This window comes from Dromaius novaehollandiae, chromosome 9, assembly GCF_036370855.1.
Source record: "Dromaius novaehollandiae isolate bDroNov1 chromosome 9, bDroNov1.hap1, whole genome shotgun sequence".
NCBI lineage: Eukaryota > Metazoa > Chordata > Aves > Casuariiformes > Dromaiidae > Dromaius > Dromaius novaehollandiae.
In genome coordinates, this window is record NC_088106.1 from 9,647,080 (window position 1) to 9,662,096 (window position 15,017).

The 15,017-nt window shown below is 44.0% G+C and overlaps 1 protein-coding gene across 7 annotated transcripts in view; it reads left to right on the plus strand.

Annotated features, from left to right (window-relative positions):
- LOC112991210 (calcium-activated potassium channel subunit beta-2) overlaps positions 1-15,017 on the plus strand; it is a 156,789-nt gene that overhangs the window by 103,735 nt on the left and 38,037 nt on the right. The window contains exon 1 of one of the 7 annotated variants that reach the window (XM_064516636.1): positions 696-811. The exons of the other annotated variants lie outside the window; for them this stretch is intronic. Coding sequence (XP_064372706.1) covers positions 762-811 — 50 coding nt within the window. The 5' untranslated portion in view covers positions 696-761. Of the gene's footprint in view, positions 1-695; positions 812-15,017 lie in introns of those variants that run through there. 7 annotated transcript variants of the gene reach the window in all.

The following is a 15,017-nucleotide window of genomic DNA, read 5'->3' on the forward strand; positions in this document are numbered from 1 at the left end:
TTTAGGCTGGAAGAGTGTCTGCACTCTGTCTTTGCCTGCAAGTTCTGTCAGCAGCACGAGTAGGTTGATGGTGGTCTAAAAATTGGTTTGAGTTAAACTTATTGCCACAAGCATGACTCTTGTCTAAATACCTACACTAAGATCAAGAAAGCTGGTGATTCAGGAAGACTATGAAGTGCCAGGTAGAGAGTAGCTTCCACTGAGCCATGGTGTTTGACAGCATGCTTAGCACTAATCAGATTTTAGAATGGGGAGGGATTTTGTAACAGAGAAGTCTGAAAAACCAATGTAGTTTGTTCTGCACCTCTACATGCACGTTTTGTATGGTTTCAGAGAAACTGGTTGGGTTTTGCCTCTCAGGGATACTTTGCACTAACTTCAGCCATTGACTTACCTACTCTGTCTCCCAAAAAGTGTTTAAATGGATCCCTACAGTATTTCTAGTGTCCCTAAAATGGTGCCTCAGCATTGCCTTATCTCAGCTCATCACACCAAGGGGACACCCCGGGAGCCTGCAGGCTGCTGCATGTTGAGCTGGGTTTAAGATCAAAATTCAGGGACTAGCTCATCCCCTCACACACGCTGGAAGGCAGAGCACTTGGTGCCAGCACAGCAGGGAGGCGCAGGATCCTTCCTGAACAACCTTTTCCAAATGACCCAGATTGCGCCAACAGGCTCTGGAGGGAGCCCGCAGCCGGCGCTCTTCAGATGGAGGCATAGGACTTGCAACATGGGGCCCAAGAGAGAACAGGATCGGGACAATGGGAAAGGAAAGCAGAAGGCCTCAGCATCCTCCCCTCCTTCAAACCTGGTAAATGTCTCTTATTTCCCTTTCTACTCTTTTAAATAAGCTGGAGATAGACTGCTCCCTCTGTGCCACTTTGCATGCCAAGTTTCAGGCTGCTGGAGAGACTCTGTGATGCTGAGTATCAAACTTTGCTTTGCAAGCTGCTATTCAGTCCACTAAGTTGCCTCAGGGCTTTTGAAGTAATGCATGTTTCCTGAGTGACCCAACATTTCTCTCCTTTATATTTAGCGATCAGTTAATAAATATACCAGTACCAGATGTTGCATGGGCAGAGGGATAGCAGAAACAAAGGAGCCACCTGTGTTTTGCATGCCTGTCCAGAGGCTACAGACAGACGAGTACTGATGCTTGTAGTCTTCCTCCAGGCAAAGGGCAGGCAGCAATACCCCAGTCAGTGTAGGGACCATACGAACACTCTAGAATGATGCATGGGGGGGTATGCGCAAGAAATTCTTCCCCTTCTGCGAGGGTCTCATATTAGGACATTGCAGCTCTGTAGTAACTGGTAGGTTGAACAAAGCTCATATCTTGTTTAAATGCAATAAGTATTTTCCCCTGTGCAGGTACAAGCTGTGAGCACCATTAATCAAGGCATATGAGCCACTTTTAACACTACTTCACTCAGTACAAGGAACAGACCATGCAGTAGTAGCTACACTGTGGACCACTGATTTACTGCCTAAGCAGCTTGACCCTAGACTTAAGTGTGCATTTAACTAGAAGTCCACAGCAAAGATTACAGTGAGTACAATATTAGAAATGCACTTTTGTAGAAATAGTTTTACTGCCAGTTAATTCACTGGCAGAACTGTCTGGCTTCCATATGGCTAAGATTCAGTCATTTGTGTCCACTTACAAGTAAATGCTGGGTGTAATATTTGGTCATTTACAAGACTAAGTGTAAGGGTAGTGCAGTTTCATAAGATGTTTCACCAGGAAGGAGTTAAGATAAAAAACTTGGAATTAGTGACTAAATTTTCATGTAATGAAAACTTCTACTTCAATACAGAACTACAAGTCTGTAAGGTATGATATAGCTAAACAGATGCTTTTAACCCTTGTGCTTCAAGCACACAATGTTCTTTGCTATGCCAGGGTCCAAATCAAGCTGACTTCACTCAGCACTGGCACATACCTGCCACCTTGTACTCAAATACCCCCAGCTGCCCTGCTGGGGCTGGGCAGGAGGGATAATGGACCAACCTCCACCCAGCCTCAGTCATTTAACTCCAATTTGCTCAGCAGAGCCATGCCCATTTATAAAACAGGCCAGCTGCAACCCTCAGGAGGTAAGATGGTCTTGCTAACTGGTATGTCCAGCAGAGTGAGATTTTATGCTCTTGCTAATATCAGTGGAGGTTTAAAATTGCCTTTAATTAGAGGTTTGAAAAAAATCCCACTGTTTCCTCAGCAACTAACTCCTATACTAGGAGCATTTGAATTAAACAGTAGCCCTCCACACTAGACACAGCAAGCTGAAAAACCTGTTTTACTCTACCCATTAACTCCATTCCTGGTGTATAAAAAGCTAATGGAGAGATACAACATGCCTTGTAGAGGGAAGGAAAAACAAATCTCAGAAATAGCTTAAGCCCTTCCATGTGCTACCCACATGCTCATGGTTGGGTTTTTTCTACTTTAAAGTCTGTCTCCACTGACACACAGCTTAATTAGCTCTGAGTGGAGCAGCATGGTTTTGACAAGTGCTGGAAGTTTAAATGGAGGGGGAGTGTAATGGAAAGCATCCTGCTGCTGCTGGCAGGGCTGCCAGGTCTCTGCACAGCAGGTTCCCTCCCAGCCATTAGCAGGTCTGTATAAGGAGGCAAAGGTTACTCCTGGGTGGGATTTGTAGCGGTGAGGCCTTGGTGCAGAAGGAATGGACATTTTCTTCCCCTCAGGCCCTTTTCCCCTTCCTCCCCTCCTGCACACATCCATCCTGCAGTGTCCCTGGCTTCACTATTATTAGGTATCTGTATCCCACCCTGTCCTTTTCCCTCCCCCTAGCTTCTTTGCCTCAGGACAGCTAAGTCTCATATCCTTAAACAGTCATTATCCTTAGTCCACATTTTCAGCCTGCTTCTCCATTTCACAGGTATCAGGCTCCTGCCCCTCCACCTTGCCCTCACACCAGCTCTCAAGCAGCAGCTCAGCCAAGCAGCCAGGGTCTGAAGGCAACACACCGAGCTGAGCAATGATGTGCTCTCTACACTTAGAAACAAGCCTCCAGCCAAATTCTTCAAACCATTCAATACCACTTGCCTGACTGGTGGATTACTGCTCTACTTGATTACATTTCTCACTAGCTGCAGATGAAAGACACTTAAGCATTAAGATACAGCCTTGATGCATGTTATTAACATCCCCATATGTTAAATAACAGATACAACACCAAAAGCTAAGTAATGTGTTCTCCAATGCCTGTAAATTAATTTATACCTCTATGGTAGCTTTCAAACCTTTCCATCACTGCACAGTTTTCAAGCCACAGGACACTCCTGTTATCAGTGCTGCCCTGCCTCTTCTACAGGAGGAGAAGGGGGAAGCAAGGCTGTCTATCTCCAAACACATTGATGGAAGGGCTGAGAGCAGAAACTGGAACTTTGGCTCCTTGTTTTCCCTTTCACTCAGTGGAAAACATTGCCTTGTGTCAGTCCTTTGCAGTGATGATAAAATGGATACTTTTAAAGTGTTTCCTTAAGGGTTTTCTTCAAAGTACACATCCACTCCTGATTTGACTAATAGGCTAAAGCTGTGCTCTTGGTATTTTTGGAATTGATTGCCACCTTCTAATTTGTAAATATAAGCAACAACCCCAGCAAAACAAGAGTGCAGGTGCTGCTTAAATGACAAGCACTCCTCAGGGTCTGAGCCTGCAGTTACACAGCCTAAGATAGGAACCCACACCCTTCTCAGGGCAAAACACCAATTTTCCTCCACTCAGCAATTTAAATAGATGACCATCTAGTAGTTAAGGGTACAGACAAGTCAGCTATCACATGCTGCAAGTACTCAAGACTCAGAAGTGGCACATCTTTGCTTTAATTGCATAAGCTCACAGCTTCTTCCAACTCCACTCAGGTGCTGGAGTTTATGCAGGCCCCCACACTCAAGTATTTAAAGTACTTAGTGCAGTCACTCCCTCAATTGCATTAGTCTGCTCTGCATATGCAAGATGCTCTCCAAAGCTTCAGGCCCCATCCTGCACCTTATCCACCTGCACCTGCAATCCAAATCATGACCATTCAGTTTTAGACTGCTCAGTCAAAAAGACCAGCATGTGACTAGTCTCAGAGGTCATTAAAAATGAGGCAGAGAAGTTGTAACAGAAAACCTTGACCAGAATCCACTGCAAAGCAACAGAAAAGTTTAATCCACCCCCTTTTGTCCATACAACCAGACTCTCAACCTGGAAACAGCAGCAAATTCTATCAAGGTGTCTTGAAGAGTAGAGGCTATTTGGGAACATTGCTCCTACCAAAACACCCAGAATCTGCAGGAGGGACCTATCACACCACACAGAAGCAAGCAGCCACTTCAGACCAGCAGTTTTCACAGACACCTGATACTTGTATCAGGCCACAGTCATAAGTCAATCAAATTGTCTGCAGCTTTCACATGCAAACTCATCATGTGAGACAAATGAGTCACTTATTTTCATCATGCTTAATGGCTATGGATCTGAAGGCTGAAATTTCAGTTCACACCATCAAATACAATGGTCAGCAATAGATTCAGCCCACAAATAACCAGAGAAGTCATGACCTGTTCAATGGACCAGCAATAGAAAGAAAGCCTTCAATTTATTTCTCAGTGGTTAATGATCTCTCCAAAACTAGCAAAATTGGCTACTTTAGGGTTATATTTAATAAGCTATTGCTATGGTCTGGCCCAGAACTCATCCAGTGATATGTCATTTTATCTGCTGTGTAGTGCTATAGACAGCTGCTCTGATTCAATAAAGCTGATGAGAACATACACTTATCTGAGTGGAGGCTTTGTAGTTTGAGCATCAAGCTGAGACCAGCTGTTCAGGTTGGGCAGTTAACACCCTTAAAGGGCCTTCAGGCAACTCTCACAGAATAGCATTTGCCATAAGGAAGGGTTGTTCATTAGGGGGAGAAGGGAAAGAAGGTAAAGCTAGTCCCTGAACACTACCTGCTAACAAGTTCCTTCAAACCCCCATAGCTGGCAGCAACCCAGCCCTCAAAAACACTGGGAACAATATGTTGCTAGGTGGTCTGAGGGGGAAGATGCTACAGAAATATGAACAACCATTTATTAGGGCTGTCAGTTTTGTAGGACAAGTGTCAGCATAACACACAGCCAAGGTGTCACACTTCCACTCCAAGCAGGGACTATCACTACAGGACAAGCAAGTCACACAGCCTCTTGCTGCCCTTGGAGGGGCTCTGCTGGGCCTCAGACAGAGCCAGGGACAGAATCACCATCAAGGACTACTTTAAACAAGCTTCCCCAATAGGTCATATCTCCCCCATTTCACAGTGCCTCAAAATACACCTTTCTTTCCTCCTCCCTCACACAAAAAGCTGCTTCTACCCCTTGGTCCTCCTCCCTCCCACCACTGTTCTTATTACCAAAGCTTGTCCCCTATACAACACTGCAACTAAACCTGTGTCTTCTGCATCTCTGATCCACTTCATATCACTTCTTGCCAACATTCCTCATCTCCTGGTTGTACCTTAGACCTCCCCCTAAGCCACCCAGCTGTTGTGGTCTCTTTCCCACGGCAGCACAGGCTCCTCTAGGCCCCCGCACTGCCCAGTGGCATACTGGGGATTGCACTGGCTCTCTGCCTTGCACTACTACACCACTCTCCCTTTCCTTCTGCCTTGCTCTCCCATCTCATCCCCGTTATGTGCTGTCATTATAGCCAGCACTGTTCAGCCTCCCTCAGGCAAGGTCTTACTGCTAACAGTGGAATCTTCTAAACATTGACTCATTTTAGCCTAAATATTATCATTCTGTCATTACTGCCAATAAAGCTGGCTCTGTTTCACCTTCTACAATACTTCAGAAGCAACTTGGCTGCATCAGAGATAACACACATAATACCAGCAGCACCAGGCTGTATTTAGTAAGGCTCATCAGCTAAACTAGAACTCTGAATCCCCAACCTGCTCTTCTCTAACTGGTAGACATAAATCCATAAATCCTTTCCTACACAGTTCTTCCATGATTGCACACCTACACAAAGGGAAAGTACATACAGTTGGTCTTACTGAACTTTACTTCAGATTAAAGCAAACAAAAAACCAGCATCTTGAGGCAGCACAACATGCCTGCTTTTCCCCTGGAAAGCTATAACACCAGGAGACAAAGATACTTAAAAAACCTCATACCTTAAATAAACACATGTTGTTTTCCCAGTTGCTCACAAATGTCTTTTTGTATGCAAACAGCTTCCCCTTCTTCTGTCCAGTGAAGAAGAAAGGGGGAAGGAGGAAAAGAAAAAAAAAGCCTTCTTTCAAAACATTGCAGTAGGAAACTGAGCAGAATTGCCCCAGCATATCAACCATCTGTATGGTTGGGTGAGCTATTTATCTGCTCTTAATCTTGCCTTGATTAGAAGCACCTGGAACCAAGGACCACAGAGCAGATCCTGCCTGATTGACCTGAATTGCCACAGTTTCATTAACTTCAGCAGATCCGTAATGACAATTAATATCAGCTGAGGACCTAGGAGCTGGTCCCTTTATTCATTTAGGAACCCAGGAAGTGTTCAGTGAGAACATAATAGAAAGAGTGCTATTAAATCTGAAGTCAAGGAAGTAGCAAAAGTTAACTTGTCTGCAAACATAAAGGGCTAATTCTGTTTTGCAATACATGCGTTATACCTCTGAAATTCAGGCAAGGCGTTTAAGATCCGCTTCTTTAACAACAACTACAAGGGACACTGAACAGGAGGCAGAAGGTGTTTTGGATGTTTTCATACGGCTCCTGTTGCTAAGGAAACTGCCTCCTTGAAATCTATGTGTTCACCACATCTGGGTCACTTGGGTTTTGGTTTTCAAAGTATGGAGTGAGTCATGGTTGGATAGTAATGGTGAAAAAACTTGCTCAGGAATGCATTTATCACACACTTTCACTCACATGCTAAAATATACATTATTAGCAGTATATATTAACACAGAACACTAGTAACAGGAGAAATATATTGATACTATTACTAGTATGCTGTGTATTAGCAATTATATCTATCCACTCAAATAGAAACAAGAAAAATAACCAGTCCCCCATGATGGTTGAAAAAGAAGATAGGGTTGTCTACTTTTACCATACTAGTTCTGGGTTACATACAGAAAGGTGACGGTATATGAATGTGATATCCGTATGATAGTTACATATATTCTCCACCTGTAAATTACATAGTCCCCCCAGACTCTTCTGCACCTTGTCTCTGAAAAGCCACGGAAGAAGTAGCTGTTTCCTTTCATTTGTTTTGGTCTGTTTTGTCGATTTTGTTTCTGCAGGTAGTGATGAGTTTGGTACAGGACCAGGTATTTTTAGGCTATCATAAAGCATGCGTATTTCAGAGAGGCCCATAAGAAGGTCCATTAATCCTCACAGATATTCTGTATTTGTACTTAAGGGTCCATTTTGAATAATCATCCAAAAGCTTAGCTGAACTCTCAGAGCCTTATAGATCTCCAGCCTGGCCTGGAGCTCTTGTGATTGATCGCAGGAAGATTTGGCGACTGTGGGTCTGGACCAGGCCTGATTCTGCTCCTTCTTTCGAGCTGGTATTTCACACACTTACCCCAGTCTTTTTCTTTGGCAACCTTGTGAGCCCCTTAGCTTGGGCAACACTTGTTTGCCTTTGCCCTGGTACAAATCTGGATTGAATTCCATGGAGCTGGTCGAGTTTCCACTGACGGAAAAATGGTATCGAGAAAAGATGTACTGAACTGAAGAAATGATCTTCCAATGTTTTGTTTAACTCTGTATGCCGTCCTGTAATGTATTTTCTCTGCACATTCAGACTTTAAGATTTTTAATCTGCAGTCAGTAGAAGAAAGTATCTAAGGGTTAAGGGCTTAAGTAATGGGGGTCGTTTCTCATGTCTGCTACTGTAAAACACCAAGAAAGCTGGAAATATAGCATGCCTCTTTCCTCTCCTGTTTCTCCCTTCGGGGGCTCATTCAGTTTTCCCACGCGCTAGGAGCTGGGCTGCCTAGTTCTCTGTTTTGCTGTCAGACAATTTAGTAAGTGCCAGGAAAAGGCGAGTCTGAGGTCCCATCGGCAGGCTTGCAAACGAAGGGAACCGCCAGTCAGCCCAGGCAGCCCGTGCCTGAGCCCTCAAGGAGCGATGGGGTGCAGGGGCATTTCTGGTGCCGCGGGTCTTTGGTTCCAGCCTCCTTTGGGGCATCATTCAAGGACACCCGGAGGCAGGTTTTGTTTTGCGAGTATAAACCATTGTGAAAGCATCTGGTGGGCTGAGTTCCTGCCTCGCAGCTTGAGAGCGGTCTGGGTTTAGGCTGCTCGGTCCCGTCTTGTTTGATTTCTCCTTTTGTTCTTGTGGAGAGCAGTGCTTTGGTAAGCAATGCAGGCTAATTATTGAATGATGATTTTCTGAAGCAGATGGCTGTTTTCTTTTAGAGCTTTCTTACTACAGAGGTTTGCAAGTACCAAGATAAGTATTTAACCCTTGAGATCTCACATTCTGCCTGAACGCACCACCGCACCGTGTGCTGGGAACGCTGCCACTACGCGGCGATGCTCCTGCCCTGACAGGCGGGGACGGCTGACTCATGGTATTTCTGAGTGACTTTAAGCAGTGTTTTTGTGGCCCACACTTTCAAGAGCCTTTTGATATACGCCTCACTGCTTCCTTCAGTCAGGCTGCCTTTCAGCAAGTCCTCATCATTCATTTTCAAGGGGACGTGCCAAGACCTGCGTTATATTCAGGCTTTTAGCACCCTCTGGACCCTAACGCCAGGCAGTCTCGCAGTGTCCTGTTCCCACCCTTGCTCGGTCCTCTGCTTAGCAGCAGCCACAAGACCATGAGCGAGCTGGGATATGATTTGGCTGGATTCCAACAAATGCAGCAGGCAATTTAGAGGAATGGCTCCTCTGCACCTCAGCTCTTGATCTGAATGATTTGTTGAATTTATCAACAATTTCTTTTCATATTTACTATATTCCCTGGCTGTCTTTTGTACACGTATCACTTTAGCCCACTCTCACCATACCTCTCTTACCTTCTATTTTATAGGCCTTGCCAGGGTGATTGCCTACATCCTATGTTAGGTGCTTCCGTTTGGTCATATAAGTTGCCATTTCTCAGATTACTACCACAAGTCTCAAAATATTAACAGATATCCATATAAATGTTTCCTGAGTGTGGAAGTATGAGATTTAATACTGCTTCTCCACTGGTATAATGGGAGGTTTGTTTTCTTTTACAGTAAAATCATGGTTGATGCAATTTATCTGATATGCAAAGGTAACAGGTTTCCTACAGTTTGGATAGCAAACTTCACTATAAAGCTTGATTAGGTGAGCTGAGACCATCTCTGGAACCAGGAGACTTTTCTTTGCTCTCATCTACTTCACTCAGCACCTTCAGGGTGAACAGTTCACCTTTATTTTCTTCTTTCAGTATGAAGCCCTCCCACCTATACTGTCTCACCTGATTTTCCCTGTCCCCTCTTGGATATCTCACACTTTCGATAGCAACAGCTTTTCGGACTTGGTGATTTCACTGGCTGCTTCCGATCAGTGCTGATAGGAGAAGGGTCTCTGATACCCCTTTCAGGTCTAACTGGTGTGTTAGATGCTGTTAAGTTTGGGGTATTTGGTCTCAGAATTCCCACTTCTGTTCCAAAATCTCTCTTTATCCACAGCAAGGAAGTTGAGATGAGTTAATGCCCAAAACTACCTCTACTATTGAGGCTGCAATTGTCCAATATTGTCTGTAAACAGGATGAGATTCCATCTGGTGAACCTCAGACGACTGATAAATTTATCTTTTCCTGCCAGCTGTGAAACAGCAGGATGCCAGAGATGAGAATCCTCAATATACATCCCCACAGGCCAGGAGGCTGTTCTTTGTCTCTAAACCTAGATGAAGTTTCATTAGTCTTTTGAGGATCGTTTCTGGGGGTGAAGTGGGTATAAGGGTTAACAGTACAACAAGGCCACGGGCTGGGCTGGTGACCATTCTGCCTGACATGATAGGAGTCTCGTAGGAACAGTGCTTTTGTGGAATTTCTATTATTTTCTTGGACCAATCTGCAGGAGAATGGCTAATCTTATGAGATGTCAGCGACATATTCACAGACAAGAACACATAGAAATTATTTGCTTCTGATATATCCAACAACCAGAAGACACAGAGCTGTTTTGGATGCAAGGATTCAAAGCCAATTCCCCATCTGCCAGCCCTTCCCAGAATTTAACCCAAGAGCCTCAAATGAACATCTGACTTTATATTCACTGATTAGCTTTTTAAGTATTTTGTAGAAAAAAGACTGATTTCTGAACTAAGACTTACTGAGGTTTTAACAGCTTGGCATTTGGGCATCAGTGATTTTGTTTCAGTGGATTTTCCCATCTGCTTCCCTCACCCGAAGTCAGCTCCCATCACACAGCTCCAGGCCCAGCGCTACGTTGTGAAGCCCACCAGGCAGAGCACGGTGACATTGGAAAACCAGCAAAGCACTCACGGGTTGTTTGGCCCACAATTGCAGGTGTATGTGACTCGGAGGGGACTCCTCCAGGAGCAAGCCCTTGCATATCACATTATCACTACTATAGCGTGACGTGGCTTGCTGCCAGGGCAACCAAACAACTGTCCTCAAAAAGCAACTTAAAACAGTTTGCAGGCTGTGTGCCTCCATTCTCCGCAACCAGACTGGCTCTAAGAAGAATTTCATTTGCTTCCAGACTGCCTTTAAAAACCTTCAACCTACCTTTGACCTCAAATCCCTGTGCTCCGGATATAGCCTAGAGAATATTGTTCCTTAGGACTTCAGCACTAATTAATTCTCTTAAAGAGATTACTCAAATCTCTTAAACAAATATCAGACTAGTTTTTTTCATTAAGCACAGGCGCTAAAATGACCTTGTTGATGAAGTCAGCACAATCTAAACTCACAGATCGGAGTGAGACGCCTCGGATATAATTTTGACTCAGTAGGTGTGATCATGGTAAGTTATCAGACCACCCTGCGTCTCTGTTTCTCTATCCATAATATCCTTGTGATGCTGCTTATGACCCAGTACAGAAAATATCAAATATGCCAGGTCCTCAGGGGAAAGGCAATATCCTGAGAAAGTTTTGGGGGCTCTGCACATCCTGCTGTTTTCTCTTACTAATGCTGGTATGCTGATTGCTTTCCTACGTTTCTCATATTTGAACTTTCTGGTTCATTTCAGTGCCAGCATGAGGCTGGTTTGCACAGCACCCTGACTCCTGTGTTACTAAAACTGGCCTTGCTCGGAAGTGGGTTTAGCTTAGTGAGTCTGGCTCGGTGCACAGGGACAGGTCCTCGGGCACGTTAACATGCTCCAGGGTCCCACTGCAGACATGGTCCCCTCTGCGTGCTGCCTTTGGGTGACTTCCCTACTGTGTAGCTAATATCTGGTTACTTATGTCTTGTGTATATCTGTGCAGTTTGCTCTGTCTCTCAAGTTTCAGGAATAATTAACCATGCAAAGACAGATTCAGGTTGGCTGTACTACAGACATTTTCTTAAGGGCTATGGGTGGCTCTATGAGGTTTGCATTAAATATTTTGTCATTGGGTTCTGGCTTTGAAATTTTATTTGTGAGGTGTAGTCCACCAAAGAGAGGTCATTAAATCAAAACTGTATCACCTTCAACCTACATCTGTTTTGTTGTTGTGGTGGTTACTTTTTTTCTTTAACAGCAGCAGATTTCCTTGCAAAGTTTCTAGTCTCTATCATGGAAATAGTTTTAAATCAAATGAGACTTCATAGGCCCTTCTCAAGGAAAAAAAAAATTACAGGGGAAAGTCCATCATGACAGAAGCATTTACATTTACTTTCAAATCTCTTTGCCCAAATTTCAGTTTAATTTACTCATTTGCTGATCCTAATTTTCTAGTACTGTGCTTACGATATTTAAGCAAATATCACTCATGTGGAAACGCATTAAAATTCTGCAACTAGCTGGAACGTATGGCTTCAAAACTGTTGTCAGATTTGCTTCTCAGCCTTCCCTGTGCAATGGTCGGTTTACCTTCCTCTCCTCAAAAACATATTAGCAGTGTTCGCTGTTCACTTTGAGCATCACACTCCATTTCACTCTTACTGTTGTTCATTATGGCAGAAGTATCCTACTTCCACTAAACTTCAAGCACACTTGACGTAGGAGTATAGTGTTTGCTCACTTCAGTCACTCCAGAGACTTCTTTAGATGCTATTATTTAGCTTTCATTTGTTTTTTTAAAATAATTTCTTAAAAGAGCTTTGGTACTGTGATGTGCAGCACATAGAAACAGCAAATAATTGTAATTAACAAAATACTGGAATATTGCTCTCTGTGCACTCCAAGCAGAATGGAGAAACTGTGCGTTATACACTCGTTACTCCTAGCAAAAGAGAAGATTGATCTGGTTTTTGCTCAAAGAGCGGGGGCTGCCGGTTGACCAGGCAGGTCCGAGGGCTACGTCCCCATCACACAGCCCCTGTTCCCCCAGTCCAGATGCGGGGCCGGGTGTCGCTGCTGCGGCCGTCGGCGGGAGCACCACTCGGTGGGATCTGATCCTCTGATCCCAGCTGGGCTCCCAGTCTGGAGAGGGAGATAAAAGTGGCTGTGAGGACCCCGGACTGATGCTGAAAGTGCATCCCCAGAGGAGGCAGCTGAGCGTCTCTTTGTATTCTGCAGTGCCGGCTCCCTTGCCTCTGCAGCTGCCTCCTTCAGTCCCTTCAGGGGGTTGCATTTCTGTATGCTAATGTGAGGAGAAAAACCTTTTAAATCCAGTATCTTGCAGACTCAAAACATGGGTATTTTTTATTTTGAATAAAATATGACTATTAAGTCCTTTAGGTCAGGGACTTTGTCTTCTAGCATTTCTGCAAAGCACTTAGCACGCTGCTGGTATTATAGAAGTAAATACTACAAATAATATAATGCAGTTCAGTTCTCAGGAATCCGTTTCATTCCAAATGGGCTCACAAAGTATATCTGTACATTATGATGGAAAAGGCTCAGATATGAGAAATGCTTTCCCTGAAGTTAGTGCTGAGCCTAGCCTTGAGAAAGCTTGGGGTCAAGAACCTGTTTTGATTTAGGCTTCCTAGTAATTCATGAGGCTCCTATTGTTTCTATTCCACCATTAAATCAGGGATATCCTGCCCAAGGGACTGGAAAATAAGTTTAACATACAGAGAAGCAGGCGAGAGCTGTTTAATCCTGCAAGGTAACACTATGTAATAGTCCAAGACAGAAAGCAGCAATGAATTCTCTAGCCAGCAGAAGGCAAACAGGTAAAAAGGACTTGAGAAAAAAAAAAAAAATCCTTGCAGAAAAGAATATATTATTAACTGAAAAAGTAATTTAACAGAATAGTAATGTTCTCATACCATTGAGCAAATCAAATACCAACTCTGCAAATCTAATACGATTTCTGCAAAAGCAGTTCAATCTGTAGTGTACTCTTCTGAGGCTGAGGCCAGTGTCCATGAAGTACAATGGAAATATTTCATCATCTCCAATAAAAGCTGGATCAGGCCTCTCCTGGATTTGATTTGTCAGTGGCTGTTATTGTTTCTACAGAATACTCCACTCAAACCCACCATGGTGATTAAAGTAATTTCTAATTTCCACAACAATACAAGCAAATTCTCGACACCCGCTGCTCTTTAAAGCAGAAGGTAGAAAGCACTGCTGTGTTTGCATCAGAGCCGTTCCCTTCTAGGGTGCATTAAACAAGAACCAGACTGGCCCAAAAATTCCCAGGTGGGTGGGAGGTAAGCATCAGACCTTTCTTAAATGCTGTGTAATCTATAGTTAGACCCTTCCACCATGGTAACAAGTTATACAGGAATCCTAGACCCACCATCTGAGGGATCCATGAATAGTCAGCAGCAGACATGCCCATCTGACAGTGATTATGCCATTGCGTTGCCAGCCTTTGTATCTCTCATTTCACTAATGGCCAGTTCATTGTACTTCATCTAGTTCTTTATTGCGCAAATGAGCTGGAAACGATCAGCTTCATTACCCATAGCTTCTGAAGGCGCAGTGCCATAGTCCATGCGGAATTCAGCAGGCTTCAATATACATGGAGTAGGTTGGCCATAGCGTGTTATTTCATACAAGGCAACTGCAGTGCACCAAGTTATCTCAGTCTGTCATTTTTTGCAGGTCCTATCAATGTCTCCCAGTCATTTCAATAACTTTTTCACCCCTTATTTCTTTCTTATAAAGCCTAAGGCAATCTTAATCTTTCTTACTGTGCTACACTATTACCTTGCTATGTTCCTGGTGGCCCCGCATAGAAATTTTATGGTATTATGTTCTTCACTTAGCCCAAAATTGCCTTGAAAGAAGCCACTTCAGAGAAGTCTTTCCCTGAGCAGCCTAGAAAGAAAAATCAAGTCAGAAACACAGCTGTCTTTTGTGTCTGCTTTTAATTCAATATCAGTTTAGAAGAGGGCTGGTTTTATCACGGTTTGACAGAAAGGAGCATCTCCCATTTATGCCATGAACAGTGCTGTTCTCAATACTTTCCCCTTCTGCAGGCTTTTGGAAGGTAAATTGTGGCCCAGCTTGTGTGCTTCTACAAGGCCATGGGGAGGAGTTTAACCTTGTCCTAAACTGCAGTCCCAGGTTCTGGGGCCAAATACACAAGAATGGACAGAAACCAAGCACCTCCTGGTCTTTACCACCAGGGAAATGGGCAACAACAGGGAGAGTTCAGCCTCCACCCATGATGTCCAGGTCAGCTTTTGTCTAGAAGGAGACAATAACTTGTTGCTAATCCTCCACGAGCAAGTGCTGAAACAAGGAAGACCATAATCATAAAGCCACAGTATTTTACTGAGCCATGTTGGAAGCTGTACAACACACTATGAACTCTATGCAGATACTGCAGGCGCGTGCAAGACACTTCTTAGCACCAGGCAGGCGCAAAACCAATCCCACCTACTAAATTAAGTTGGTAGGATTAGTCCCTTAGAGGGGTCTGGGATGCTCCATACACCCCTTGTCTGCTGGGATG